Below are 19,280 nucleotides of genomic sequence, written 5' to 3'. Positions count from 1 at the left end.
TACTCCAGAGACCAGGTGGCTTCACGATAGGTGCTTCTCCGCTCGATCGCATGTCTAAGGGGTCTTTACGAAGGGCCACTGTCCTCCGGGGAATCCCAATGATATGTGAATCTGTCAGCGGCACGGCTGACAGCACAGTGGAAGTGAAAGGGGCATAAAAGAGGTAAAAACAGTGATGCATGTCTCTTCTAACTACAGGGACATAAGGGAAGTCTTATATAGGTACTGTTGACGGAAGAGGCAATAAAACCACACATCAGGGGGTCAGCCAAGTCAAGGCACAAGCCACAGGGTCAGGAGGGTCACTGCGGTGACCCCCTGACGCCCTCTGTAGTCTGATACAGCTCAGAAGGCTGACACATGTAGTGGGACTCTCCGAAGCACCCAAATGAGGGGCCATAAGGGGTATTTGTACCTATATAAGACTTCCCTTATGTCCCTGTAGTTAGAAGAGACATGCATCACTGTTTTTACCTCTTTTATGCCCCTTTCACTTCCTCTGTGCTGTCAGCCGTGCCGCTGACAGTATCAGACTACAGAGGGCGTCAGGGGGTCACCGCAGTGACCCTCCTGACCCTGTGGCTTGTGCCTTGACTTGGCTGACCCCCTGATGTGTGGTTTTATTGCCTCTTCCGTCAACAGAATCAAATCCCGACTCGAACCTCATTGTGGTGTCCACACAACGAAACAGAGATTGAAGAACGGGGGCCAGTGATTCAATTGATTGATCTCTGAAGAACCCATAATATCCCGAGAATAGACGCCTTTTAGGCTTCTTATATGATAGCATAACGCGATTCCTGACCGCTTCCTCCGAAACATCTCGGATGTGTGCTTTTTCTAGCGCGTGATAGCCGTTGAAACGAGGAACATCTGTTCGTAAAAATGAGGGCATGGCGTTGCTGTATCAATAGGTGTGACGCAACAAGACAGAACAGCGTCCCATCTGAGGAAGGACACAAGAAAATTCTGTGGTAACATCGCCGTGTGCCGTTTTCCGTCGGGCAGAAATTTCCAAGGTGAAGTGAAATGTGGACTCAACACGAGATCGCCAGAAAAGTCTTCTCAAAGCAGCCATATAGAATCGAAAAAGAAAAACCGTCAGACAGCAGCTACTTAAGCCCGGCCCTATACAGTTTCAAAGCTTCTTTGACCCTCGTATATGACTAAACACTGCCGGCGAGACCAGATCCATTCCAAGGTTCCATCGCAAAACAGTTGCATAACAAGGTCGCTGCCCCTCTCTACCTCAGATAGAGTTGTTCCGAGCGCTGTAACGTAAGGATATATACCGTTCATCCTCTTAAACGCGAGGAACCACGAAGGCGTATTAACGACGGTGGTTGAGGGGCCCAGCGAGTCCAGCCTTACCTGTCCAACGCTTTCTCGATGACCGTTCGAGAAAAGTAGGACCATGCCTGCTACACCAACGCCATTCTTCATGATGCATGGAGTGATTTCTGCCAAACCTCCTAGTCGATGCGACGAAAAAAAAAAATCCTCCGTAGCTACGTATAATCTATTTTGAGTCGGTTGGGGGTATGACAAGGGAAGACTCTCCAAATTAGGCATGGAGTTCGCGAAAGCTAGAACGCCTATACCGTTGCTTGAGTCCTCGTAAAAAATTCTGCTAGTTTCATAGCCAAGTCGCTCGACCAATTCGAACGGTTTGGGCGGCCATAGCTGCTTCAAATAGGCCCCTGCTATAAAAGTGCGGCCCTTGTTCGTCTTGAGCTTAATTTTCCATATCGTCAGCTTCATTACTCTGAGATAGGAGATTCGTCGACCTACACCAACTGCTCTTTCTCGAGGGACCCAGGCCTTACGCTGCCAGATTTCTGTAATAAACTCATCCGAGTCGATAGGCATGTATAACCAGGAGGCATGGGAAGCTGTCCGGTAAAAAGACATATCTTCACCGTCTACATGGGCGTGAAATAGCGCCAGACCACTTGCCCAGAAAACGGAGTAACCAGTCGTCGCAGGATAGTTGCACTTGAAAGAAGTCATTCGGGCGGGAAATTTTTCCGGCCAGTTTAGGCCGGCATGTTCCTCCCGTCGTTGTGTAGGGACGATCTCAGGGGTGGCATTCATCCCTCCGGCAACATCGGTGAAATAATGAAATCGAACTTGGCTGGGTTCCGGGATGTTCCAGGCAATTGGTCCTTGTTTCTGAACTATTAGTCGGCGTAGTTTTATACCCTGAGACGGGTTAGCTGGAATATCGTAATACTAGATGAGCGACTTACATCCGATTCTACGTCAATGATTAACTCACGACCACCAAAACGGATAGTACGCCACCATATCCCAGGACTTTCATCGATAGCTAGCGTATCTTTTGAGCCAGCTAGTAGCAACTTCGTAATTCCAAGATAATTCTCTGCTATAAGTAGAGACTCATAGCGGTCTTGGTGCGGACAAATTAACTCCCAAGTGTGCTCGCTGCGAGTATTGGACAGCGATGAGACATATTCAGTACCCTCAAACTCGATGGTCCCATACCATATACTCCTGGATGTGGTAATGCTACCACATTGTCTCCGATCAGGCGACCATAAGCTTCTAGCCTTCACCACTGAGTATACCTGAAGAAGGTACTCCGCTATTAGGAGGCAGAGCTCTGGCGTTAAGTGGAGCCCCTCATTTGCATACTTTCTCGAAAGCAGTAGGGTCAGGCAATGGCATATCCATTGGCGACGTCGACTCTCTTCCTGTTCAGTGGGGATATAGGTGTGCTTTGTTGCCTCGACAAACTCTCGTGAGCAACTGAGACCAGCGACCCGAAGACAGTAAGAATGGCAACCATATTGAATATCGGGGCAGTCAAGGTCATTGCAGACGAGCTGGATCGGTGACTGCCCGGCCGTTTTACGTTGCCACGACCCTCGCACGTCTTGTGGCGATGAAGGCGTCAGCTTTTAATGAGACATACTTTGTGGGTGACAACAGACCTATAGTAAAGTCGTCTCCGTCATCAATCTCGAATTGGCAGAACACACACCGGGGCGTAATGCAGATTTTTTCAGGCATAATTGGAGTAAGCGAGTTGTTCGCGACAAGTTGTGAGCTGCGAATGTGCAATGTCCCGGATCCCGTAAGGCTTTTAACCTTGCGATGAAAAAATGGCGGGGCTGGAATCAAAAGAAACAATAGATAAGAAATTTGTCTCCAAGTACGTACGTATCGTGTCGCGAAGGCCACCCAGTAAGGCCGAGGGTGGTACCTCGAGTGGTACATCAGAAGACCGTGTCCACAACGGTTCCTATATTTCTGCGGGTACGGTGGACTATTAGGGCTCCCCCGCACAGACGGACCTGTCATACAAGTCAGCGCACCCACCTTCCCGTACCCGCCACTTCCGGCACCTACCCACATCATCATGGCCCCGACTACCAACCACATCGTCACCGCGTTTTGTCGTGCATCTTGCATCGCATAGTTAAAAAATAAATATGATTCCATTCAGCATGCCTCGTACTTCTAAATCCACCAAAGACCATTTCCAGGAAGCGCTCCAAGCTATATATAATGTCATGCCTCAACTGCATGCTAGTCGCAAGTGGGGTATTCCAAGAGCAACCTTTCAGGCACGCCTCAAAGGAGCCCCCTGCCTACGAAGGGGGCAAAAAAAGACATCTCAACGGCTCAATCGAGATCAAGAAAAACACCTCTGCCAGTGGGTTCTTGCGCAAGGGGCCCCAGGGCTACCTCCAACGTATTCCGAGCTCAAGGAATTTGCTGGCCGCATCATCAAGGCTAGCGGAGATCTTCAACCACTTGGAAAACACTGGGCAACCGGCTTCTTGGTTCGAAACCCGGAGATCCATACAATCAGAGGTAAACCTCTCGATTCTGCAAGCATTAACGGTGCCTCCATGAAATGCAGCCTCAATTGCCGTTGGAATATGCCTGCATTAGTGGTGCGAAGGGTCCCGGAAGCTGGGTGCACTGAGTTACACAGCACTCTCTTTTGTAGCCTCATACACACTTTTGGCTCGATCCGCTAGCTCGTAGCGTTATATTTCGCACTTCGTACAGTATGTCCAATAACGAACCAGCCAGCCCCTTCGACCCACCACCAAACCCTACCATTCTCAGCCCTTAGTGCTGATAAGCTGCGCTTGGCCCTTGCTGAAGTGACTCGGGCATTTGGGGTGGATTTTCCCCTTTGAGGTAGGCGACGAAGCATGAAATGTAATAGGCGTAGTCATCGTTGGCGTCGACGTAGGAGGACCGGTCAGCTTCGCCGTCAGATCCAAAGTACAGGTGCCTCATTCGGTAGTGGTTTCCACTTCGCTCAATGATCCAGACGCGGGCCTTCGTTCCCCAGCCCGTCATGCCGTACACAAATTCCTCACCAGATTTCTCGAGGTATCTCTTGGCTCCTTTCCGAAGCTGCTCCTCCACCTTTTTGAGCTCGCCTGTCCCTTTTCGCTTTACTTCCTGAAACATTAAAGTCGGATGAATTTGGTACGGATATTCTCCAAGGACTCGCCCAACACTGAGGTCCAGTCTTGTGCTGCTTTCTCCGTCCGGGCTTACCTCAGAGTTCACAAGATAGTTCTGATGGATCGGAAATTCCTGTATCAAAAAGTTTTGCCAAAAGTTCTTCGCCTTATACTCAATATCGTGGTTTTGGGCTTCGTAGTAAAGACATTGAAGAACCGGTGAGGTCAGGAGACTCATGGTGAATGATTTTAGTGACGGAGATTGCTGACATAAAGAGCGATTTAAGATGCCGAAACCAACAGCTTGTGGTGCAGACAAGCCGACTTATACTTCAGTTTGAACAGTCACACAATCGGCGAGGTCATCTCCCATGCAACTCTCTCTCGGGGTCCGCATGTGCCCATGGTTAGATCTGGCAACGATTGGGTGCCAATACACTACGAGGGCTGGCCTTTGTTCGGGCCAACTTGTTAGATATGCACCCGCGACGGCAGTCAGCGGTGGCACCCTGCAGACCGCCACTCAATGAGGTGAATATTTACAAACGATACGCTGTCATAGACCTTCTGGCTTTCATTCACGCAACCGGCCCCGTCATGAGGTGGTAACGGGCTCCAAGCGCTAGCATCGATCGGTCTTTGCCGGTTCAATCGCGAGTCGCAAGGTCCAAAGTTGGTGGGTCATCCTGCTGCGAGCCTGCAGGGAAGGGCAATGACTCTTTTTTTTCGCTCAAGTAATGAAACCATTTACTTTACCTTGTTATTAAGTCCACAGTCACACCAAAGGCAATATTGCCTGCCGCCAATACGCCTCACACCCGAGGCAACTTTGCCTGCTGCTCCTACCCACACACCCGAGGCAACCTTGCCTGCTGCCACTACCCCTCACACCCGAGGCAACTTTGCCTGCTGCCCCTACTGCTTACACCCGCGGAAACCTTGCCTGCTGCCCTACCGCCCACCCTACGATACGGAACCCGCCATTGAGCACCCGGGAAGTAACCTCAATTAACGAGGGCCTCGAATGCTTGTCCACGTCAGTTCGGTGACAAACTTCGCGGAGATGGGACACAACGCTGCATACATTCACGATCCTGCTCATCATCTCCATCTCCCAGAATTTGGGCAACCATTGAGGATTCAGATTGAGGGCCCTGTCATGAGACTGTTTCCGACTATTACGTGACATACAAACCCTGCGCGCCTAGAAGTTCCGCAACCTTTAGCTCAGGAAGTCGCCAACTTGGCGCAGGTCGTGAAGGAGTTTTGAGTTTTCCTATCTTCACCAGCTATTAGAATGGTAGTAGCCCCTAGATACATCCTCTAAGAAAAGTTGACTCCACAAGCTGGCATTTCCATCCTCGCTCGCCTTCATGCGAGACTTGTCGGGGAACTGTTCTCAGGTCACCGAATCATGCGATGCCTGTCGATGGTTCAAGGCGGCGTCGGTTGTGACCGGCCCTTGCCGCCTGCCCAACACGAGTCCAAGTCTAATTCAATCGGTCAACTCGGTCGTGAGCACACTGCGGCTAGTCGTTTGTGGCAAAAACTACCCGGGGCTTCCCGAAATCGCACGTTGACTTGAGCATGCAGAAAAATGAATTAAGGCTCTTCGCTAAACCCCTTGTCTGAGATTGACTGTTGCTTTCTTGCACTCCACTATAAGCGCAATAGATGCTTGCCACTACCTTACCCTACTTAAAGGGCGTCGCACGCTGGAACAGCCCCCACTTCATGCTTAGCTCGCCGCTTTCGCTTATATCAGAGCTGTAGTCGTTCACGGCGAGCTGGCTGCACCCTAGATCTTGGACTTAGATTCACACTTCATTTTCGGGGGGAATTCAGGCATACTTGTACGTCTGGGCACTGTCTACAGCGTGGATATTGGGGTGGGACGAGTCGGTTGTTCTTATCGAGTCCTCCTGTGAGTCCGACAAGTCCTTTGGGAATATCTCTCAGACGACTGGTGAACATTTGCGTGAACTAGTGTGGGTATTTCGGTCGAGGAGAGTGTAGTTGAACCAATGAAAAGATCATGATTGACGTGGAAAGCAGGTATTCAATTCATGCTTCGGAAGGCACCTTTACATCGCGCTTCCAACTTGGCAGGGTTACTTGGAGCGTTTGCACGACATGAATATAGCATATGCGTGTGGTCCAAACTTGGAATGCTTGAATCTAAGGAAGTCACCGTAACTGAGGGCGTGCAGTTATGTAATTGCCGTCTGTCTGATTCAGTGCCTTCAGGAAAATACTAGGTGCTCCGTCGACCGTTCAGTACCGGGGTCTAACACCACAGACAGCTGCACCTCTCTGTCTACCCGTTTCCTCTGGTACTTCCTCATCATACTGTCCAGGGGTACTGCTGGCACAACTAAAATCACCAGACAAAGTCCACACTGACCTCCAAACTGGTGTCTCACCCAACCAGTCACAGAACATATTAGGAGCACAGATGATGCAAGGAACACCAATCCGCTCACTGCTCCAAGCCACGGCATCCCCTGGTTTGACGTCGGCTGCTCTGGCCGAGGCTGTTTGGAGTGCCGGTCAAGACGATGGAAAGACGGTGTCTTCCTCCTTATCGCCATAACCATAATAACGGTAACCAAGTGAGACACCATTGGAGCAGCCCACCAGCATTCGACGCCGGATAGCGAGAATTGCCAGACGGTCGCCCCAATGAAGGGAAGGTGAAAGACCAATGCTAATCCAAAAATGATTATTCTCGCCCTGGAGGGGTCAGGCTCAACGGCGCTACAAAAATAGGCGTAAATCAAGGGATCGACAACTTGAATAAGCTTTAAACCATGAGTACATCGGGGAGATAACCAAACGGGCCTGAGTGGGACGTACCTCGATGATGTCGATGCATAATATAGTGACTCCTCTCCAGGCTGTGAAAAAGGGGTAGGCAAGGACGCCTGGTAGAAGTGCACTTCTCGCACTACCAAACAAAGCGGCGAATATTAGTCCGGAACCCAAGAGGAGACATGCTGTGGGAATCGACGCCCATGTTCGCCTACGAGAAGCTTCTCGTGGCTTGATGGCTCTGATGAAATTTTCTTGTGGCTTGACTCTGATCGAAGGTTCTTGCGGCTTGGCTCTGATCATCCAGTACAGGTAAAAAACCAGAAATACCGTGGTCACGGCAAATATAACACCGGCCTCGGTGACCTCCCTAACGGTAATCTCGTCCCGCATAACGAAATTTGGAAACCTTTAACGGTAGAGAGAGTGTAACTTAGACTTGGAGTAATGAGAAAGTGAGCTCCGGGTTTGCCCGGAACAAGACGTGCTTTATATGATATTGAGTCGAAACAGCGATTCTTGGTACTCGGAAAGTAACAATTGGATGAAGAGAGCCACAAGACTTGTCTAGTCGTTTAGCAAATGGGCAGACATACGTAGAGTGATTTGGTAATGGGTGTTTCGGGCATAGTGAGGTTACACCGTCATTGCCCTGAGAAGGAGCTATACTCAATATGATGGTTTACATATATAAGGCGGGTGAGCTTCCCCCCATTAAACCGGCCCTGGTCAGAGTAGGATTGGGTGGAATGACACGTCTTCAACCGGTCAATGCGGTTGGTTCACAGTTACGAGGCATCCAGTATCTCGGCATCATCAGCAGTGCATACAACCTGGTTCATGCACTCTAGCTTGCATGCGTCCAAGTACTCCTTGACTAGGGGTCGGAACGCCATGGACCAGCACAGAGGGCCACTTGCCCAGGGGCCTGATGACACCATGAGCTCTCTGGTGGAGATGGGCCGAACAAGGATGGCCAAAGACACGAGCATTTGCTCCATTCCACATTGGGATTTGGGGGCAATAGCGCGGTTGCAGGAAGCGTGACTCTCAGCTGTGACAATTCCGTAATATGGGTTTCGCACTGGCGCGCAGAGCCAAGAACTTGGCTCTCGCCTAGTCGCCGGTCGGCCTTATTGGGGCCATTGTCGTGAGCGTCAAGAAAGGCAGGATTGCCAATCTGGAAGGGAAGGAACAGAGAATAGATCTCGGAGATGGGAAAAGACAATTATATACTAGGCAGTTCCTTTGACTTTTTCGTCTCTTCAAGAATCATTTCCATCGCCCTTTCTAAAAGTGCTCTACCCTTATCGCTGTCCAACTCATCCACAGAACACGGTTCTTGACCATCCATAAAAACCGCGCTCGCACCGCAAGTCGCCAATTTCAAAAATCTTCTGGACTCGTCCTGCCATGCTTCGTGCATATTTATCTCCATTTCAGCGCTGATGCTCCTGAAAACCGGAATGCCCACACCCACACCTAACCTGGACGGCCCCCAAAAATATCTATCCTCACTGATTTTTCGACAATACCAGTAACGGAGTAGAGACGATCTATCTCTGAGGTCGTGGAAATTGTGGTGGAGTCTTTTGCGAGGGTCCTCCATACATCTCTTGCAATTTTTGGTGATGATCTGAAAGGGTTGGACTCCAAGTCGGCACGGCTTGTCATGGCTGCACTGCTTCTGATCAACATCATTCAGGTGACCGCATCTAACCGAGCCTTGGGTGATAAAATGTGATGCCATTGTCTTTTTGCGGGTAGCTTGGCAGCGCTTTTGAGTTGCAGGATGACGATTTGCAACGACGATGACAACGTCTATATATAGGCCATTCGATGTCTTACGTGTCAGAATTACAGCTCCCCAGCAGCCAGCGATTCCTTATATCTGCAACGTAAGGAGGGTCGCATCCGTCAATCCTTCACCTAGAAGCTGTCGAAAGCCTTGAAGTCTCATTGCTTTGCTACGTCGTTGCCTCGTTGGCCATGTCAACCTGGGCGTACATGCAGGTGCAAGCTCGGTACAAGATGAATACGGCAAGTCGAACAGTTGCCACAGCGAACTAAGGTATCCACCCACACCAACTTATAACTACTTACCACCAGCCTTCGTTTCAACCGTCAACGGGCATTTGTCACAGCGTGTTTGCTCAATGCGGGGTGCACTTGCTGCAGGCTTTCAGCATGAGCCACAACTGCGCGTTGCACAGAAAGGGTATTGGAATGCAACCATCCGTCAACTTAGCCAAGGTCGTCACATCTGACATGCGTCTTAAGTTTCGGGGGGAAGCTAAGGTGAAGGCAAATTTGCCTCGGGGTGGTTTGCAGGGGCTTTAGTGCCGTGGATTGACACGCGCCGAGCTCTGGTGTGAGGCAACTCTTGTCCAGTCATCGATCCCGGCAAGCATACGGCCAACAATTCAGGGAAGCTCAGCATATCTGACTTCTCGGGAAAAGCAATCATCGGGCGGCCCGTAACCAACCAGGGATAAGGTAAAATGGGACCCCGAGGATTGACCATGATATCTCAAGTGCGAGCTTTTTAGCGTAAGGGGTAGGTAGTAGGCAAGATTGCCTTGGGTGTGAGCTTAATAATGAGTACAATGAATGATTTCACCACGTGAAAGTGAGCGAAAGAAAGAGACCGGGCCCCCTTCACTGCAGGCTCGTAACAGGATGACCTACTATCACAGTGAGAGTCATAAGAAGTGCGAGACGCTTTATGGTTATCTCTCGCCACAAAGCAACTGTGACAGAACGGAGCAATTGAACTTCCGTGGAGGGCGATGATGCTCGCCACACGGCGACTAATCATTACGGTAGTGCCTGGACAGTGGACTGCATATCAATTACTGGCCACTGCTCAGGAACCGAATGGCTGTTGATTATCTTATCAAAAGGTCGAAAACAAGTGGTTAACATTCGTTGACTCAGGTTGGCGCAAGTCTTGCGGCCCCCATCATCTACCTGTGGACCCGCGAGCGCGCCAGACCGGCTTCTCGAAGTGGGGTAAGACGGATTAACATTCGGACCGCGATTGATCCCCCCTTAAAACTTGAAGTCTCGAAATCGACCTCTTCACAGACCAACCAAGCGACACTTCCACATCCTATTCCATCCAGTACATTCGATGTCCGTACATCTTCGGGAGATTGAGGAGCTTCGGCGTTTGGTAGAGAAAGAGCGGCGGGAGAAAGAGCAAGCGAAGTCGCGAGAAGAGGAAGCGAAGGCGCGAGAAGAGGAGGAGCGGCGCAAAAGCCAGAGGACCACGCTGGAGGAATATTTATACAACTGCCATTTCCACCTCTATACGAAACTCGGGTTCGCCGACAAGTCCAAGTCTTCGACGGGACTCGCTACACGAGTCGACAATAAATACTATCCCAAGTGGCTACGTCCTTGGAACACCTTCGCCAGCTATCAGCGACACCAACAATTTGACAAGATCAGGAGGGTCTGCGGTGAGAGTCGACTTTTTCATCAAGAGAGTACGACCAGAAACCTAGGAGCTACTATCTCTTACGATCCGGCTGGTAATGAGAACGCCGTGGAGTACTTCGAGAAGATCGCAGTTGAAGTTCCCGTGCGGGGAATCCTGGCGCCCGTATGGAATCAGGAGGGTTTACATGGGGAGCACGGGGTTACGATGCTACGATTCAGTCACAACGTCCGCGACTTCTCGCAACCGAGCGATAGTCGGATTGGAGATGAGGACTCAAGCGAGGAAAGGCAGGAGCGACGACGGCGGACTGGGACCACCACACGAATCGCATCCACAAGGAAAGTCAAGCCGCCGCAGATGAAACCTGATGGAGGGGGCATACGTACGCACCTGGATGGTGACGAGAGCATGGCTTTCGTCTATGACTTCATGGCAGCTCACAAGTTTGCGCCGGCGTACCTCAAGGCCACACTTGCGAAAGAGAAGCTGTTTGTGGAGGTCGTTGCACGGGACAATAGCAATAAATACAAGAGCGATGCCAAGCTGCAGGAGCAAGAGAGGGAGGAAACACGAATTGCCATGGCGCTAATACAAGTCTTCGACTATATGGTTTGGTATGGGGTTGCATACGGCTATGTCGCCGCCGGTAAGTCCTTGGTGTTCCTTCATATGGACCGAGATAACCCACAGACATTGTATTACCATCTATGCGTTCCAGACGAAGTGGTGGTCGAAGCGCCGGCTGGGGATCGTGCTAGACAGGTGCCCCATACCGCAGTAGCTCAACTGGCCAGCTTTTGCCTGTTGAGTCTTCGATCTGAGGCGCTCAGGGGAAATTCACTCGACTCGGCGTTGCAGAAGGCAAGGAAAGAGCTGAAAAAATGGGGGGAACAGTACGAGGATGCAGTGCGTCTTCTCGAGGCAGAGGGTGCGGATTCGTCGTCGCCGTCTTCATCGCAAGGGACAGATGGCTCGGAGTTCCAGTCCGTTGCTGGCTTCACCAAGCGAGTGTACCCACTGCGGTCCAGGTCGTCGTGCATGGATGAGGCAGTTCGTCGCAGGAACGAGGACGATGACGAAGATAGTCCGGAGGGCGATCCATCCCGGACTTGGACAAGGACCGACGCGAATGAACGGAGAGAAGGTCCGTCGAGCGGCGGCTGTGGGGACGAGGAGGCCGAGACGTCCAATCCGGGTCCCGCCAGGCAATACTGCACCCAGGCCTGCTTGTTGAGCCTCAAAAGAGGCTGGGATCTCGACGGCAGCTGCCCCAACGTGCTCTCGCATCGCACCACCGCAGGCGGTATCCGACACCCCATCGACGCCGGCGAGTTCACCCGCCTGGTGGGTGAGCGGCTGCGCCAGAATCCATATCAAAACTGCAAGGCGCTGGACGGCCGGGGCAAGGTTGGGGCGACAGGGATACTCTTCAAGCTGGAGCTGGCGCCGTACGGCTACACATTTGTCGGGAAGGGGACGCTGTTGGATCATCTCCACCGCCTAGAGCACGAGAGCCGTATCTACGCACATCTTGACAGGCTCCAGGGCGAAGTGGTACCGGTGCACTTAGACATCGTCCGACTGACTAGGGGTTACGTCCTCCCGGGCGGGGCAAGGGTCGTCTACATGATGCTAATGTCGTGGGGCGGCGAGGTGGCCGTGGAGGTAGGGGTGCCGGACCTAGCGGCTGAGGTGAGGCGCTCCTCGCAGGCCGTCTGGTCCGAGGGCGTCGACCACGGTGACGAGCGCGAACCCAACCTGCTCTGGAACGACGAGCGCCGCCGCGTCATGCTCGTCGATTTCGACCGCGCCAACCTCCTTCCAGCTCCCAAACACAAGCAGCTATTTCAGTTATCCCGGGATAAGAGGAAGCGGCAGAGAGACGGGTTTGAAGCTCGTAGCAGGAATCGTGGCTTGCTAGGAGATCATTTGCAAGTTGTGGAATAGCCTTTCGTGTTTCTTGCATTCCTGCTGCTCGAAGCCTTACTGCTCCAAGCTGGCGGGACGTGAAGTTTCAGCCAAACAAGCCACTATATCTACCCTGATTTTTCCCTCGACCGGACCGCTTGACCTTAGCGCATACATTGAATGGGGTATGAGTCTGACCGAGAGCTTCCGCAACCGCCCTGGTGGACATGTTTGCAAGCAATCGGGCCGCGGCTCCAGTGTTCGTTGGCTCGGCTTCTGTCCACATGCTCCTAAACAGCCTCCAATAGGCGAGCGATAACAGTGACCGCGCGGTCACTGGCCAGTGGCCACTACGAAATTCCAGCAAGAACGCATGAATGGTTGCTGGCACTGTGGCTGGGCGGTTACCAGCAGCACCTAGCGACCAGGAACAAGAGCCTAAAGGCGACTGGCACCTGTAAGTTGCCGCCAACCTCTGACTATGGGTAACCAGTAATCTCGGGCTACCAGCCACTGCACCTGGGCGGTTACTGGCACCCGAGGCTCTGCTCGGCTGGGTGCTCTTGCTGCCTGTTTTACAAGGTGCTAGCGCCTACGCTTATTTTAGACATGCGGGGTTGGTGTCGCTCATAGCCCGCTGCTGGTACCCACTGGCCGCGCACACCACCCGCGGCAAGACGAACGACAGTCGACACTGCATACGGTTCTCCTCGAACGAACAGCACCGGAGGATTGAGGAGCTCCATTATGGAAGAGCCAGCCGAGGCCGTGATCATGGTGGGGCAGGGCGCGCCACCCGCTCCAACGCCCACGAAAAAAAATCGAGTCGCGTCACGAGACCTAGCAGCAAGATTCGGGAAGCCACGCCACAACTTGACGATACAGCGTATAGGACAAAGCGGAGCGCCAGAATTGCCACGCGTTTAGCGCCAGATGAAGTCACGACCAATAGCATGACCGAGTTGCAGAGGCTCAGCAGCAGCAGCAGCGTCAACGAAGGCAGGGCTATACTCCAGACGGCCTTGGACCTGCTGAGCGTATCCCGTCAGGGGAAAGGTGCAAGGGGGATAGGGTTGTCTTGGCATAACCTCGCTATTCTACTCAGACTCGGTATCCAGGTCGAAATGACCAGATCTTGCCATCTCCTTTTCCCACGCTACCTGACCGAACTCATCCACAATGAGCTCTTCGGCCTCTTTCAATGCCCGTTTGCCCCGGAGATCGTCAATAGATGCCCAGGTTGGCTTCCAAATGACCTTATATTCGATGGATCCGTCCCATGCCTTTCGTACCTCCCCCAAACGTAAGAACTCATATTCCTGACTGCTACAAGTCGCAATGCGCTTCTTTTGGAAACGGTATGAAGCAGTGGTAGCAGGGCGTGGCGCAACCTTCCTTTTCCGCTGGCTTCGGCGTGGTTGGGCTACCCCGGACTGTTCACAGCTTGTGCTCGCTTCGGAAAGCGCCTGATGCTGGGACTTTGGGCAATGAGGCTCAAGATTTCTGTTCTCTGCAAAGATTTGTGAGAAATGCAAGCGTATGTCGCAGGTATGGGAACTCGTGTTACCTTGATGTGCCGAAATGCTGCGTCGAAGTGGCTCAGTTTGTTCGCTGATGACCCTTTCATACTCGGAGAAAAGAGTTTGAAGACGATTGGCGTCCATGGCTGGGTCTGTGACGGGTGTTGGGGATTGCATGAGGGACGGGGGTGATCTCCCCTCCCCAGTCTCTGGGCTCGTCGACTTGGTGACAGGAACGCTAGATTCAACGTCGGGGGCCTTATAACCAGGCTCCGAGATGGTCTGGCTGGACTTGTCAGGACCTCCCGTTTCGCTGCTGGAGCCAGAGTCGCTGTTCCTTGAACTGGCTGGCGAGGGAGATACAGTCGAGCAAGGGAAGGTCCACCTGACAGCAGATTGATTGGATGGATGACCTCGATCGGGAGAGGGCCAGCGGTATGTCCTCTTCAGAGTCATACGGTCCATCTTCACAGTCGTCGTAGGGAACAAAGGCTTGGATGATAATGCTTAAGTGGCGAGGAATTCGGCAGATCCATGGCCTTCTTATGGACAAATCCACCCACCCATGGCCGTAGCTGAATGAGAGAAGAGAAACACCGGGGCCAACTTTGCTGAAGTCATCGCCGTGACGTGTCAGTGCCCCCTCCTCTGCAGGCGCAGCCCTTCCCGGCCCCTTCCACCCATCTTGAATGTCTTGGGCGGCAGGTGACAAGCCGGCAAGGCCAACAGCCCCCCCTGTACCTTTTCCACTTTCCACACTCTCGCTTCTCGACTCTCACTGGCCACCGGCCCCCTCTTCCTTCGCGAACCTCGCTTACCCTGTTACCCCCGAGTTGGGGGGTCGCAAAGCTGCAGCGGAGGAGGGGACCAAGCACCCAATCTCAGAGCGCTCCGAATAAACCTCGTCCAGCCAAGATCACCGGGCCATCTAACCCACGACCATCACCTTGGGACAACCAATAGTCAGGCGCTCAGGTACGCGCCGTGGTGCGGCGGAAAGCTGCGCACCAGAAATTCGTACGATTCGGCACGGCCTGCGAGATTGAGGAAGGATCATCCGACCTTCATGCGGCCACAGGAACAGACCTAGGGTGGACGAAAACGGAGATAGCATCGAGCCACGAATCACAACATCCAGGGATGGCGTGAGCCACGATTGTGGTCGCAGATTGCGGGGCCCATGTCGGTGGTATTCTTGTCGGAGGACGGCCTGTCGCTATGATGCCAATCGAGGAGGTTCCAACAGCCAACGCCGAAGCAGGCCGGTGTTCCACCAGTGGTCGTCTCGGGCGCGCCCTGGGACTTTTGATGGAGCTAACGGGGACGATGTAAGGTCAGCTGGCCTAATCTCTGCATGTGTTCGTATGCAGCATGCCTTGCGAAGGCAAGGCAGACTTTGCCACGTCATCCGATCCCAGAATAGCGACAATATTGCAGCGGAAGCCTGTGGGTCATCGCGGGCATGGCGGCAACCAAGTCACTGGCAGGATCCAAGGACCTGGCGGGTAGCCGTGACCGCGTCAAGCTGTTGCCAGAGTATGGAGGTTGAGAGTCGGAGGAAACCCCGTCCACATCGGCGAGTGAAGGCCCCTTCAATTCAGGGTGTTGAATCAACAAGAGAAGTCATCTCCCTCCCCTAAGCCAAGGTAACGGACCAAAGGGACAAAAGACATGGCTAAGGAAGCGGACATGCAGAACCCAGGGGCATCAGAACTCAGCTGAACATGCAGAGTAGGAATCGAGGGGTCGTGTGAGCGGAGCAGAGTTGGGGAAAGGAGGGGGCTATGCATCAGAGATGGCCGGCCGACAGGGATGATGGTGAGAGAAAGGGAGAGGAGGAAAAGGAGAATCGAGAGGAAGGGGTTAGGGAGTGTGGGTGTTCTTATAGCAATTCGGGATGCGCGACGGGCCAAAAGGGGAAGGGGCTTGCCTAAAGCGGAAGGCGGTGGCGGGCGGCGGGGAATTTGCAACGACCGACTTTACACGGCAATAATCTGGCCACTGCTGGCCTTCTGGAGCAGCCTGATAGCGAGGAAAGTAAACCAACACACGGGGCCTGCCGTTAACGTTGCCTGGCCGCCATTGCTTCCATGCGGAAGGGTCTCTAGAGCGGAAATTCCAGTGTTTGAGGAAGGAAACGTAGGTCAGGTCCTTCAGGGCTTCCGGGCGCTGACCGTACTTTTCGTAGACGTTGGGGCCTCGTCAACCTCATCGCCGTCAATGCGTAAGGAGCGGGAATGTCTGTCAGGATGACGGCAGTCAACGTATAGGCAGATTCGTGAGCCCTCCTGTAACGGCAGGCCGAGGAGTAAGTGGCTAACCTCCTGCTTCGAGTAATCCCGTTCAGCAACTAGCTGATTCAGGAGCTTTGACGTGAAAGAAATCAGGGGGTTGTGGTCCTTGACCCGGGGCATCAGCGCCTTCCCAATCTGGGCAAAAGACTCGCTCTTCTTTTCTGACTTGGAGCAGTATTTGGCTGCGTAATCGATCACCTGCTGGAGGCTCGTGCAGGAGAGACATCTGTATTGGCTAGCCATGCAACGGTAAGCAAGCGGTTGTAGTGGTTAATCTGGCCATCGTTCCTCCCACCCCTAAAGGTCCAGTGCTTGGAGTGAGGCAACTTGTCAAGGGAGGCTAGTAGGCGCTGTCCGTGAGGAAATCCAAATCGGCACTCTACCTGCTTGGTATGCTTATTGCGCTGCATACAGTAGTTGTTGCAGCGGTGGCGTTGCACGCGGTTGACTACCATCGATAGGAACTGAACGGTAAGGGCTGCTCCAATAGATTGCTGATCAGGATTCCCTTCCCCAGGAGCCTGTATTCGCTGAGGCTCTGGGTTAACGGCAGATACGTGATATCCCCAGATACGGGCAAATCGCTCCCGGGATCGATTATCGTCATGATCCAAGTCTGGGTGGCCACTTAACCAATATAGGCCATGGTGGTGACTGGACCCCTGCCCTGCCACTCATAGCGGCCCCAAAAGTCCGTTAGGTTGAACTTCTGCTTCAGGACAATAGTCGTAGAAGCGTATAACGCTTGTAGAAGTGGTAGGCGGCGATGTGGGCGTTGTCTCGCAGTAGTTGCCGGGACAGGACCATGCGCGCCGCCTCAGGAGCTGCTTTCCACTCTTGGAATCGAGGCATGTGACGATATAGTGATTCCCAGTGGTAATCGGCCGCACTTGCAGTAACGAAAAGGCCAGGTCTGCCCAGATTGTAGGCATATGCTTCCAATTCCTTCCTTTGCTTATACCAATACGGCCGGGTGCCCCTGATTACCGCGGCTTGGCGCGTGATCGACTGGATCAGGTCCTGAGCCTCTGGCTCATCAGGCTCAGCCATCGCTTCCTCTAGGTCAGCGCGTGTAAGGGGTTGACGGCGGCTGTCGCGTTGCTTGACGAAGTAGTCACTTCGCTTTCGGACCTGCGCACGTAGCAGCGTGTTGAGGGCGACGAAAGGCCACGTTTTATGGCGGGCAAAACGTCCGTCATGCCATCTCATCGCATGGCCAAGGTAGTCCTGGTACGTGATGCTCCGTAGGCGAGGCTCCACGAAGTCGGCCTTGCCGTCAGGGTAGAGGGTAGGGAACGCAAGCGATAACAGCGGCTGGGAACGGTTGAATTCGTCGATAGGGTCCTGCGAATGGATGGCAATGGCATCTGGTGGTGAGCCTGCGCGCTATGCGACATATACTCAACATTAGCCATACGCTCAGAGTCAGGGGCAACATCAAGGACTCGGGACTGCAGGGCGTTTAATTCGGTATCGGTAACCTGCAAGTTCGGGATCGCTGATGCGTCCGCATCGCTAGGGTCCTCTTCAAGGCCTCCTCAACAGGGCCTTGTGGGATCTCGCCGTCAGGTATGTCAGCCACTTGGCTAGCAATGGAAGCAACTATGCTGCCGTCAAGAGGAAGCCGTTGCAGGCGATCCTGGCTCACGACGATATCGCGATAGCCCGGGTGGTGGCGCTGTAGGTAATACAGCCAGGTCAACAGGCATGAACGGCGTACCCGGAAATCGCGAGCAAACTGTTGCTGGAAGCGAGGTCGCCTTCCATATTAGGAGGCCGTAGGAGCACGATATCTAGCTCCTTCGGTAGCACTGGGAGCTCTTCAAATAGCCTACCAATGTTGCAAAGAAAGTGGATAACGTGGCCGCGATATTTGTATTGAGCGCCACGCACTTGTAGGACCTTGACGTGTACGTGAATCCTAGCAATAAGCATCTCCTCAACCATCGTTAGATCGGGTAGATTGCCGGGGACTTCCCAAAGTCGAGGTTATTCGCAGCGCTGAAGAAGTAGGGCTCGTCGAGGGCTTTCTTCCTGTCTCGACCAATGCAGCGGCTGCAGATTTTCAAGCTATTTCGTTTCATATCGAACCAACGCTCCTGGCAGCGAATGCAACTATGCATCTTGTCGTCATTCAGGGCAGTATAGAACTCTCGCACAAGCGCCTGATCTTCCTTACTAAGGGCGGGCAAGTCAAGGTCACCTGTAAAAGGCGGATCACTACTCTGATCAAACAGCCGCGCTTGAGGCTGTGTGCCTTGACGAGTATAACGGCCGCGGTGATGACCCTGTGACAATAATGAAGGAGTGGTAGGAAGCGATTCCTGTGGTATAGGAGTGCCTTGCACAACAGGAGCTGTAGAAGCAGTGTCTTGAATCGGCGTGCCCAGAACTACTGTTGGCAGGCCAAGGGTAGGAGGAAAGGGAAGGTCCTCAACAGGGCTTAGAGTAGATGGCCCCAGCGGAGGTATAGGCAGTTCCGGTGCAGGCGCCAGGCCACGGAATAAAACAGGCATGGCAGGAGGTCGTAGGTCAGTCACAGACGCAGGCGTTGGCGCAGTCCGCCTTGGAGGCGTCAGGTTAGCTAGCGAATCCGTCCTCTTCGTGGCTCTGCGTAGCGATGGTCTCGAGGCGATATTCCGCATCGCGGTAACGGCGGCTCGCGATTCGGTTGCCCGTTCTTTTCGGTGTGCCCTACAGCTAGCACACTGTCCTGTAAACTTCGTAGGGTCCTTGACGCTTCGAAATTCGACTTCGGGCAGATCTTGCTTGCAGGTACGACAGTTGCGGACTGCCTCGGGCATATTGTTCTCCATCTGACCGTATATATCCACCTCTTTCCCACCGAGAC

General features: G+C 53.0%; 2 protein-coding genes across 2 annotated transcripts; one reads left to right on the top strand and one right to left on the bottom strand.

Moving 5' to 3' along the window:
* Positions 1-4,104: 4,104 nt before the first annotated feature.
* HRG_01336 (uncharacterized protein) lies at positions 4,105-4,689 on the bottom strand (the record flags this gene model as incomplete). The annotated part of the gene is made up of 2 exons (XM_044859807.1): positions 4,105-4,446; positions 4,546-4,689. 2 exons carry the CDS (start codon positions 4,687-4,689, stop codon positions 4,105-4,107), a joined length of 486 nt encoding a protein of 161 aa, XP_044726207.1.
* Positions 4,690-10,911: 6,222 nt separating this feature from the next.
* Positions 10,912-12,654, top strand: HRG_01335 (metalloprotease-like protein; the record flags this gene model as incomplete). The annotated part of the gene is made up of 6 exons (XM_044859806.1): positions 10,912-10,994; positions 11,046-11,205; positions 11,257-11,353; positions 11,486-11,613; positions 11,669-11,690; positions 11,759-12,654. 6 exons carry the CDS (start codon positions 10,912-10,914, stop codon positions 12,652-12,654), a joined length of 1,386 nt encoding a protein of 461 aa, XP_044726206.1.
* Between the last annotated feature and the right edge of the window lie 6,626 nt (positions 12,655-19,280).

This window comes from Hirsutella rhossiliensis, assembly GCF_020360975.1.
Source record: "Hirsutella rhossiliensis strain HR02 chromosome Unknown scaffold00001, whole genome shotgun sequence".
Classification (NCBI taxonomy): domain Eukaryota; kingdom Fungi; phylum Ascomycota; class Sordariomycetes; order Hypocreales; family Ophiocordycipitaceae; genus Hirsutella; species Hirsutella rhossiliensis.
The sequence above is the reverse complement of the archived record's forward strand: the minus strand, read 5'-3'. Positions and strand labels throughout refer to the sequence as shown.